Genomic DNA, 12,097 nt, shown 5'->3' with positions numbered 1-12,097 from the left:
TAAATCCACAATCGTGTTTTAATACCTCTTATTACACTACAGTTGCATAAATAACTATTAACCAAGTGATATCGCACCTCCACAAGCTTAATAATGCAATAGCTATATATTGCAGGTGAGAGTGTACCAGTAATGAAAGGCCCTCCATGCCCTTCACAAGAATTGTATTCGACGGAAGGACACAAGAGGCATACACTATTCTCAGGAACGCACGTGATACAAACAAGATTCTACGGCAACAACCAGGTTTGTTACTTATACAATTCCCCGTGTAAGGCCCGGTATTCACCAAAGCGGAGAGATTGAAATCAGTCAAGTGATGTCTCCATCAAATACAGCTTTCGGGCACTCTGCCGCGCCGCTGAATCGCTTTTCGCAGCACAAACTTCTATAGCAAAATGAGACATGTCCTCTCCTCTCCGCTTGATCCTTTTTTACCTAAGCTAAGCGGAGAGGAGATGTGTATTCACCAGTGGGAGGCTACTTTGCACAGGATGCCGGCTAGATTATGGGTACCACAACGGCGCTTACCTTTGCCGTGAAGCAGTAATGTAACCATTACTGTGTTTCGGTCTGAAGGGCGCCGTAGCTAGTGAAATGACTGGGCAAATGAGACTTAGCATCTTATGTCTCAAGGTGACGTGCGCAGTTGTAGTGCCATTCAGATTTTTTGTGTTTTTTCAAGAATCCTGAGCGGCACTGCGTTGTAATGGGCAGGGCGTATCAATTACCATCAGCTGAACGTCCTGCTCGTCTTGTCGGAAATAACGAAATGTGATTGGCTATCCAAATACATCTCCTCTCTTCTCCGCTTTGGTGAATGCCGGGCCTAATCGTGAGAAGGATGTGTTATTTTATTTAAATCTAATTAAAGTGATTTACTTGACAGGTCCTCGCGAAAGTTGTTCGCACGGGTTTTTATACAGCCAAAGGAGAGTTGATCAAGAGTATTCTGTTCCCGAAACAATTTGACTTCCAGTTTTATAAGGATGCGGTTAAATTTGTGCTGTTCATGTTTTGCATAGCCGCTGTCGGAATGGCTTATTCCATTTGGCTGTATATCCAAAGAGGGGTGAGTGATGAAAATTCAATTCCTTAATTATCGTCAAATAAGTAACTAAACAATTCAAAAATAGCCAATTCATTCCACGTTAAACACCTGCTATTTGCCCATTTGTTTCATGTTATGAACTATGGACGTCATAGCTCATAACTACAGGCCAACAAATAGAGAGCATTGAAATTTGGCATTTGTCGCTATACTTTGACATTGAATTAGCACCAACAAATGACGTCACTTGTTCAAACTTCAATTATTTTGATTGCACTGACTAGTAAAAAAAAAGGATTAGGCGCCGTGATATTAGCAAGTGAGGCACCTTTATGCTAGTATGTGTAAGATTACGGGGTATATCAGTTACACAATTTTTTCTCCCTTAAATAATCATATATCCACAAATACTTTTATAGTATTGTTTTTACACTTTTTCACAACGCACGACGGCATTTTTTAAAATATTTTATTGCGACGCAATCTGTCACAGACGATGGCAAATCTCATAATGGCGGCCGATGGGCTTGTAGTAGTGTAAGTGTGTGCGTGGGGCTATGTATTTACACGTTTACCGGCTTATTTTGGCGCCTCACTGTTATGTAAGGTGACACGGAGTCCTTATTTTTTTACTCGTCCGTGGTTGAGTGCACAGAAATTTATGCACATTTTAAAATTAATTAAATGCTTAAGGTAAGATAATATTTTTTTTTTATGTAGACGTAATTCTAAAGTAAGAAAGTTTAATAAAAAATACATGCGTCGAATTTATACCTTATACCCTACTTTTTTCATGCTTTATCGAAAAGCGAATCATCGACAATCATGCCTTCCAATCCTTTCTGAAACTTTTAAAGCGTTGACAGGGAGTATTTGTTTTAATTGTTTTTTGTATACCGTCAATACGTTGATTTCTGACGTTTAACCACACGAAATGCAAGAAGTTTCATGTCTTGCACAACTTCTTTGTATACAATATTTGGAGCCCTTTAAGCAATACTTTCACCTCAAAGGCAATATCTTTTCCCGATGTACCTTTTCACCCCTGTAGGTTAGGCGTCAGCTCAGCGAACTTAGTCTTTTTTTGTGCCATGCGAAAAAGGGCATCCACTTGAAATGAATGAAATGAAATGATAATTAATTTATTTTGGAAGAAAAAACTGACACATCACATTCAAAATATATCATTGATATAATATATACATCTTATATAAATATACTTCATTGATATTCGTCCATTCCCGAATGTTTCGGAGACATGATTACTTTTTATGTTCAGCGCTTGATCAGTTTCGCTCTATAAGTTAAGAACATATTTACCGTCAGTGGCGCAAAAGTTTTGTAGATGAGTTTTTTATTCAGGCCCGTAAATTCTTTTTCACCTCTCCAGCCCGAAAAGGGCGCTAATGCTACGTGAAAACTCGCAGCAAAAACGTTTTTAGCGTTAGGCAAAGTGATTTAAATTTCGAACCCAACGTGACCATACATCCGGGAATTACTCCGCGTTAAAAAAATAAACAATGCGATCCGGTGCGTTCCGAAACTCATTTTAGCCCAGTGTATTATCTCATTGTCACAAAAATTTATATGTTACTTATCAAAATTTAGATTTATAAATTTTTCAACTTTTGATTTTTTATGAGGGATTGATATTTTTAATAAACATTGTTAATAACTGTTTCTCTTACTATAACCTAAAACACTTTTCTGGCTAGTCGAGGTGAAAAGTTGTATGTTTCACATGAGAGCAATTTTTTTTTTGTATCGTGCCTTTAAGTCACTCACTACCTCAGTAGTCTATATTAGAATCACTCGCCACGCTTGTGATTCAATTCAAGACTACTTTGCCAATTCGTGATTTAAAGTCCTTTGCTCACTTGTTGAACAAATAACTATTACCTCTTTTTAATTATTATTAATTCTTATTTATTAGTTTTTCTACTTGTATTTGTATCTTTATAAAATAAGTATTTTAAGTATCGTAATATTTTTTACGATTAAATAGTCAACACAAAATTACCGTGTATTCTATGCTTTAAACCGACTTTTCAACTGAACAGAATAAACTTTATAATCATGATATAAGTGTTAATATTGTTAACCTCCTTATAAACGGTATTTAACCTTATTCTTATATACTTACAGAGTTCTCTCGGCACGATAATTCTCCGTACACTGGACATAATAACAATAGTGGTACCGCCAGCATTACCAGCCGCCATGACAGCCGGTGTTGTGTACAGTCAGCAGAGATTGAAGAAAAACAGGATATTCTGTGTTTCTCCGCCGAGGATCATCATTTGTGGGAAACTGCAAGTCATGTGCTTTGATAAGGTAAATAATGCAATATATTTACAAAAGTTGCATTGGCTTCCAAAAAATCACGTAACTTATTTAATACTGGTTAACCAAAACATTATCATCAGCCGGAAGACGTGCGCTGCTGGACAAAGATCTCCAGGACGATCGGTCCTGCGCTGCCCTCATCCTTAATTCCGGCGATCTTAACCAGGTCCGTCTTGTGGTGGGCCTATCAACACTGCGTTCTCCGGTACGTGGTCCCCATTCGAGGACTTAACTGCCCCAACAGCCATCTGTCCGTCGAACTGTGCCCTGCCACTTCAGTTTCGCAATCATTTGGGCTATTTCGGTGACTTTGGTTCTCCTACGGATCTCCTCATTTCTGATTCGATCTTGCAGGGTAACTCGGAGCATTGCCCTCTGAGCGACCATGTGCTTTCTCATAAGGCCCATAGTTAGCGACCAAGTCTGCGCACAGTAAGTCATCACTGGCAGCACACACTGGTTGAAAACCTTCGTCTTAAACAACAAAACATTCAAAATATTAAGGTTAACCTTATTGGTTTCCAGCAGTCATAAGTGTTGATTTACATATGCTTGTACTCGTACCATACAATGTTTGAACTTTGAAGTGAATATTAATTTGTTACGGCATCCAATAAAAATTGGCCGGTTTATTAATGTTAAATATTATCATTGACCCACTAGTATCATATAACCTAGTAGACTCTTAATTCATATAAATCGCAATGCGAAACAATTCATTTTATCAACTGGCTAGTAAAGCTCAGAATCAATATCTATCACATTAATAAAAATCACATTATAAAATCCTATTTTGAATAAAAATATTTGAATTTGAATACTTTAATGTTGGATCACTTGGCATTACGTAGAGATGTTACTTCATTGTGTGTCTTCTACCGCATTTATCACTGGGAGTGTTCCGAAGAGCTGTTTCACCTAATTCCTGTCACCGAATTCCACCTTCGCACGATACGCCACAAATTAGGATATCATCCCCACCATTTGAATGTGTGGCGGTCCTCCACAGTGCGCTTTTCAAGCAGCTTCCTTCCACGTACTACAAAGCTGTAGAATGAGCTTCCTTGCGCGCAGTCTCCGGGACGATAGGACATGGGTACCTTTAAAAAAAGCGCGTACACCTTCCTTAAAGGCCGGCAACGCTCTTGTGATTCCTCGGATGTAGCAATATAATGTGGGCGGCGGTGATCATTTAACACCAGGTGACCCGTACGCTCGTTTGTCCTCCTATTCCATAAAAAAAAAAATAATTGCCACCTGCCGCTGCCACAGATGCCGTCACTGTCACTGTCTGATGTCTGCCGCTTGTCGTGGAATTACACCTGAAGTTAACTGTGACTAGTTGATATTTAGTATGTTAAATATTCTAGACAGGCACACTCACAGAAGATGGCTTGGATTTGTACGCAGTCATTCCTTCACACCAGGATGAAAGATTCGGTCGATGTGTGGACGATATCAACCTGCTGCCCGCTAAGAGTCCTGTTGTACAAGCCCTAGCTTCGTGTCATTCTCTCACTAGCATCCAGGGTCAACTGAAAGGTGATCCCCTGGACTTGAAGATGTTCGAGTTTACACAGTGGGTAAGAAGCATTTGTTACTGTTCCAAATGAAATTTGATTTTTATGTTCGTTTTTTGATAATTTTTCGTAAAATCCAAGTCAAATTTATGAGATATTAAAACACGAATGTGATTTTATGTGATAATAGTATCGCATGAGTGTTTTAATACCTAATAATTGAAACTTATATCAACAGTTGCATACAAGACTTTATCTACACCCATAATATGAATCATCTATAAAACACCCAATGTCCTAATAACCATTACATCATTCAAACGAGTGTTGTAATGAATTTCAGTACAACATTACAACACTCGAATGGATGATGTAATAGTTACTAGGACTGGCTTTTTAAATGTTAGCAGTAAGCTGTTTTACAATTTTTAATAGAGGATTTAAAGCATGTGTGTAGATAAATATTAATTATAATCTAATTTTGAATGTATTTAACTAATATCCTTTGCGTTATAAGATACTCGTGCATTGAGATTGGGACGGGACGTCGTCGTCTTAGTAAATTTTAGTTGAGTACTTCTTATTTCTGGATAAGATGAAGCATGAGCTCAGTTATTTCAGAGGTCATCAAGATTTATTCAAATCGCTAGCTTAGCCTTGAAAGACATATAAATATTAAAATCTCCTTTGCACAGAATGCCGGCTAGATTATGGGTACCACAACGGCGCCTATTTCTGCCGTGAAACAGTAATGTGCGAACATTACTGTGTTTCAGCCTGAAGGGCGCCGTAGCAAGTAAAATTACTGGGCAAATGAGATTTAACATCTTATGTCTCAAGGTGACGAGCGCAATTGTAGTGCCGCTCAGAATTTTTGGGTTTTTCAAGAATCCTGAGCGGCACTAGACTGTAATGGGCAGGGTGTATCAATTTACCATCAGTTGAACATCCTGCTCGTCTAGTCCCGTATTGACATAAAAAATAAATTTAGAAGCAGGGGGATAAGTAACGGTTCACAAATTATGTCCATGAAGTCTATTGCACGTTTTGGCATTTCCAACTCGAAGTTAAAATAAAATAATAATTCGATCGTCATCGTGTCGAAATGGTATATTGGTACCGCAAGCCCACTTCGAGGAATCATCTGCACCTATACGACTTAGGGACCTACAAGTTCGTGTATGTCCATTGTCTTGTTTACCCCTGCTAATATAAAAAAGTAATGGACGGTTCTCCAATCAAGTGAACCTCATGATGCTGAGGACTCAGATCAAAATGGTACGTATCTTTCCCCAGGTATTGGAGGAGCCTGGACCGGAGAATACGAGGTATGACAACCTGACTCCTGCCATCGTTAGACCTGTTTGTACACAGAACGAAGCTTTGCAGAATTTAGATGACTACGACCCATTGACGATGGAAATGCCTTATGAGGTATGAACAACAGCATCAAATTTTGTTATATAATACCTTACAGAAAATTGTATAAAAAAAACTAGCCAGGTATAAATATTTTGAATGTGACGTTTAGTTTCCAAACTATTCAGTTGCTAGGCGCTGTGTAGCGGGGTCGCTGACCGCAGTGACGTCATTACACTACACTTACACGCGATGCTATAAAGGTCACGGAGGCAATTCGCGTCGTATGAAATATTTAAACTATAAGGAAGCGAAAATAGCGCTCATATGATTTGACGGTTTTGATATTCTTCATTAAGATAATTTGTATTTTAGGTGCATTATTATTACTTCGCAATATCCAAAGAGTTGATTTTTACTAAAACACAAAGGATAAAAACGTGCTCTGAAGGCGTCACGAAACGTCAGGTCAGCTACAATAATAATAAAAACTAATAACTTTTTCGCAAAAACTAATTTAAAAACACAGTTACAGTTACACGCGTTATAATCCTTTTAAAATAGTGTTTTATTTAAATGACCAACACTTGAGTTGATGAAAGAAAAAACAAATTATTTGTAGTCCGCGAAATAATCCATTCAATTTTATGATTACAGATAGGTTTACTTCGTAGATTCCACTTCTCATCTTCGCAGCAGTCCATGGGAGTTATTGCTAGAGTTCTCGGACAGCCATCTATGGTTTACTATGTTAAAGGGGCGCCAGAAAAGGTATGTATAACATATATAGCTTAAACATCACTTTCTATAAATAAGGTAAACCAAAGACGTGTTACTAGTGGTAAAGTTATGTCAAAGGGAAATTACTTTAAATATTGATATTAGAAATTTTCACAAAATTTTTAAACATATAAGAAACTACGTTCATTGGTTTTTTTTAATCGCCATTTTAAACCGGTAATCGAACCAGTCTGAAATGTAAAAAGAAAGCCGGGCAGAACATCATTCGAATCTCTTCTGCAAAAAACTGGTGATGAACTTGGCTGGGAAATGTTTATGCATCCTCCATGTACCCTGACCTTTTGCACCTTCAGATTTTCACTGTTTCGGTCTGTTTGGATTTCTTAAGTTTAATAACGAAATCACTCCCAAATCATTTTATTTTCCTAACGCGCCACATTAGAAGTATTACCTAAGATCGATATGTGCTTAATAAGACCCTACCACAAGAGTGATAAGTTTTTAAGGCTATTTTAATACAATTGTTTTCTGTTCCATACTTATCAAGTTATATTGTTAATAATTATAATTTTTTACCAATTACTCTATTAAATTTTGATCTGACTGATCGCGCTCGCTAACTCGTCTCGAGTGGACCTTACCCGAACGATCTTGACATCATAATAACCACTAATTAAAGTCCCCAAATGTACGCAAAGCCTTGCACTAAAACTTATCAAATTGTTATTTTATTTTTATTTTTTTTTGTTTATTCGAGGTCTACCAACACAGAATACACATGTCAATTCATAAAATTGTAACAAAGTCCAAAAATCGTGTTCCTGCAATTACAGGTGAATACATCATGCAAAGTAGTCAGTTCGTTTTGTAGAAGTAGGGCAATACATAGAGGTTCCCTAATTATTATTAATAATAAATTAAAATGTAAAAATAGAAGAGATATTGTTAATCTCTCTATAGAACAACTAATTGAGATAGCTTGTTTAGAACTAGATCAATTTATTATTGTAAGTGTATACCGCCCCCCCACTGCATCATATGAACAATTCCAACATAGAATGGAGGAGGTACTATCAAAATTTAGCAAAACCACATAAACATCTTTAATCTCAAATTATGTCAACTATCAAGTTGCCAATTGAAATGTCCAAAATGGCTTCAAATTAGTTAAAATACTACTTTAAATGCTTTAAGATTGCAGGTATGTGCGACGCCTTGACACTACCGGACAATTTTAATACCGTGCTCAATGAATACACCTCAAACGGGTTCCGAGTGATCGGTCTGGCTTATAAGAAGCTGGATAGAAAAATGAAATGGGTGGATGCGCAGAGGGTTAAACGAGATATGCTTGAGCATGGAATGACGTTTTTGGGCTTTCTAGTCATGCAAAATAGCCTGAAACCGGAGACCACGCAAGTGATAAAGGAGTTACATGAGGCTAATATGAGGCAAATTATGGTTACTGGTAAGTTGAACTTATTTTTTTACGATGTCAATCAATGAGATTTAAACAGAATAGACCGACAGCAATTCGGCCGCTGAGCTTTACCCATGAACCGCGCAGCAGTTAAGTGACGTCTACTAACAAAATGGCATTTGATGTGCGTTCAGTCGGCAATCACACACGGAACGTGCTATGTGAGACGAAAAGCGATAAAAGTCCGTAATATTCCGTTTTGTTGTTCAGCTCACTATAACATTACCTATCACCGGTGAGTACAATTGACTTAGTTTACTTAATCTATATAATATATAAAAGAGAATGTATGTACCCTAAAAACTCCTGAACTATTTGACCGATCTCAATGAAATTTTTTGTAATAGATTCGTTGAAGCTCAAGGAAGGCTTACATATATAGTTTGTCGTGCCAAGACGCACCCACGCATTTACCATATCTCTCGATCCGTTTATTGACAGAACAACGTCTGTCGGGTCAGCTGGTATATAATATATATAAATATAAAAACATATTATTGTGTATAATGCGAGCAAATTATGAGACTTACTGCTTCTGGGCATTTACACAACACACTTATAATATCATAGAACGGAGTCGTATAATATAAGTACTCCGTTCTATGATATTATCTGTCATACCGCTTTTGGTGAGAAGTGTGATTGATTAATTTAAATCGCGTCATGGCCGCCACGCCCGTATCCCTCTCAAATTGGTTGACAGGGACTTTATAGTAATAGTTTGTAGTGTCGGTCTATTCTCTTTTAATGCCTTTGACGAATATTCTGGAGTTATTTAACGCTGAAAGCTGTCCCTAGTCATCTAAGACCATTGAAGTATGGTATAAGCCAGAAAGATTAAAGGCGTCTTCTTCTTTTCGTTTATTGCCTTGGGTTTAGCTGACATTATTTGAACATACATTTTTTGGTAATATTACACTAAAAATGATATGTACATACATGAGACTTGTCTCTGCACTAGAATTATAGGCAATAAAATACAATTTAGTACCTTATCAAGCATGATTGACGAGATGTGTTCGACACTAACGATATAAAAATATTTTTAAATCGTTAAATTACATTTTAACACTACCACCACCAATCTCAACAATTGCTGTTGCAATCAATTAATGAAAGAAAGAAAGAAAAACATGTACTTTACAAAGCACTCACAGGTGAAACTTAATATAAAATGATAAAAGTACAAAAGAAACCAAAAAGGAACGTATTTAAATAGTAATTGATTTAATATTAGAGAGTTTCTGTGCAGTGCAGGAAATGGGTCATCGACTCAGGATTATCTGTGATGGCCGTGGCTATGAAACAGCGCTGATGTTCAACAGTGCCTGTTTAACTTTGCAGATACAGTGCGCTCGACATATAAAAAATAATTCCTAATAATAATATATTCATAAATCTCAATACAAATAAATCGATAATAATATAATGAGATAATTTATTGAAGTAGGCGTTACTTTGCGGAAATCCATAATTATCCAAATGATTTGAGTTTTTTTTAGTGTTAATTCCGCCCATATTTGTCTTTAAACAATTCGACACGTATTTCGCCTCTACACGAGACTCAGTCTCAGTCTCGTGTCAGATTTTGGCGAGACAACACGTCCCGAGAATGCCTTTGGATATATTGTGATGTTATAAAATAAAAAATAGCATTAAAAGAAACACATAGCAACAAGCATATATCTATAATACTGGACTACGCCTTTATTTTCACCAACAATGCAACCAAAGCTGATCTTGTTTTTGACGTTCCAAGAATCATGACTTACAAATGTAAGCTCCGACGAAAATTTTCGACGGTTCGTAATTCACGGAGAGATCAAGAGAGATTAATAGATCTGCAAGTCTCTGAATATAATATTGGAATTATATCCAAATGTTTTGAGTTTTCTTTAGTGTTAATTCCGCCAATATTTGTCTTAAACAATTCGACACGAGACCGAGTCTTTGAGTCTCGTGCCAGATTTTGGCGAGTCAACATGTCCTGAGGATAGAGTAGATAGGTAGAGGGGAAACACGTGTCGAATTATTAAAAAAAACAAATATTGGCGGAGTTAAAACTAAAGGAAACTCAAAACATTTGGATAATTATGGATTTCCGCAAAGTAACCCCCCACGCCTACTTCAATATTTTTTTTATTGGAATTATGAATTTTGATTATGATGTTATAACTAAATACTTACATGATACAATGATTATCGTAAGACGGAACGAGGCATTCCCTCATTGGAAATAAGATATATCGCTTACTATACAAGCAGAAAACTGTTTTCTTGCAGTTAGTTAAAACTTACTGTATTACATGACTTAAATGAAATGAAAACAAAACATACGATTTATTGATTAGAGTATCTTAATACAAATATATTTATTTACTATAGGGAGTGACAATAACATATTGCAACAACACTTTGGTAAACGGTGTGAGTTCGTAAAGGAGCTATGACATGGGGCGTAGAACTGATAAGAAACTCCCAGCGCGTCTTTTAAATCATATAGCAACTTAGCCTATTTCATCATCATTAGCCGGAAGACGTCCACTGCTGGACAAAGGCCTACCCCAAAGATTTCCACGACGAACGGTCCTGCGCTGCCCTCATCCAACGTATTCCGGCGATCTTGACCAGATCGTCGGTCCATCTTGTGCCTACCAACGCTGCGTCTTCCGGTACGTCGTCATTCAAGGAACTTGAATGAGAAACTTAACTTATTGAATATAATATTATTCAATTATAGGTGGCCTGCGCAGAACCAGACCATAACCATGCACAATTTTTCAGGTGACAATATAATGACAGCTATGTCAGTGGCCCGAGGCTGTTTCATGGTGCAGCCGCAACAAAAAGTGGTTCTAGTGACTCCAGGCCTGCAGACACTTGCCGACCAGAGACCACCTTTGTCTATGGAGGTTTGTTATAATGTATCAGTGTCATTTGGATAGAGAGTTATTGTAAATGAATAATATCACCAAATTCACCAATCAGTTTCTCAAAAATAGTATCTCTCTTTTTTTTATGGTATAGGAGGACAAACGAGCGTACGGGTCACCTGGTGTAAAGTGATCACCGCCGCCCACATTCTCTTGCAACACCAGAGGATTCACAAGAGCGTTGCCGGCCTCTCTAAGATTGTGTGTATTCAGTACGAGTTCTGGCACCGCACCATTAGTGTCGTGTATACGCTTTTATTTTTTATTTTCTATTTTGGCCCTTGCCAAATAGAATTAAAAAGTCAGTTTGAATATCGAATTCTGCGAATTTGTGGTTATCTTGCGACAGTATTTTCAAAATGGCGGACGTAGTTGCTTGGAATACAAGTTGGCAACATAGTCGTCTTGATGCTCTTGGCAGCGGTCGTACGAGGGTTCTCAGATAACGCAAGAAAATTAGGGCAAGCCATCATCAGCTCAAACGACAGAGAAAGTCACGTAGAGAATAAAATTGTCAATGACGAATGAGAGATGCCGCCGCAATACGGAACCAAGTATTCGCGTATGATACACGTGCTCAATACCAACCTACCATCTATTCTCACTAGATGACAGCTTACAAAGATTTTATTTTAATGTGGAGGTTCATTAAATATGGCTGAAAATT

At 37.4% G+C, this 12,097-nt stretch overlaps 1 protein-coding gene across 3 annotated transcripts in view; it reads left to right on the top strand.

Annotated features, from left to right (window-relative positions):
• Positions 1–12,097, top strand: part of LOC126977446 (polyamine-transporting ATPase 13A3-like) — a 40,361-nt gene that overhangs the window by 15,693 nt on the left and 12,571 nt on the right. Inside the window, exons 6-13 of one of the 3 annotated variants that reach the window (XM_050826237.1) lie at positions 116–246; positions 890–1,072; positions 3,197–3,385; positions 4,768–4,980; positions 6,214–6,351; positions 6,934–7,047; positions 8,212–8,485; positions 11,282–11,409. In XM_050826237.1, the coding sequence (XP_050682194.1) occupies positions 116–246; positions 890–1,072; positions 3,197–3,385; positions 4,768–4,980; positions 6,214–6,351; positions 6,934–7,047; positions 8,212–8,485; positions 11,282–11,409 (1,370 nt within the window). Of the gene's footprint in view, positions 1–115; positions 247–874; positions 1,073–3,196; positions 3,386–4,767; positions 4,981–6,213; positions 6,352–6,933; positions 7,048–8,211; positions 8,486–11,281; positions 11,410–12,097 lie in introns of those variants that run through there. The other 2 variants (XM_050826238.1, XM_050826239.1) reach the window with 2 other exon arrangements.

This window comes from Leptidea sinapis, chromosome 45 (genome assembly GCF_905404315.1).
Source record: "Leptidea sinapis chromosome 45, ilLepSina1.1, whole genome shotgun sequence".
Lineage (NCBI taxonomy): Eukaryota > Metazoa > Arthropoda > Insecta > Lepidoptera > Pieridae > Leptidea > Leptidea sinapis.
Note: the sequence above shows the minus strand (reverse complement) of the source record. Positions and strands in the feature narration are given on the sequence as shown.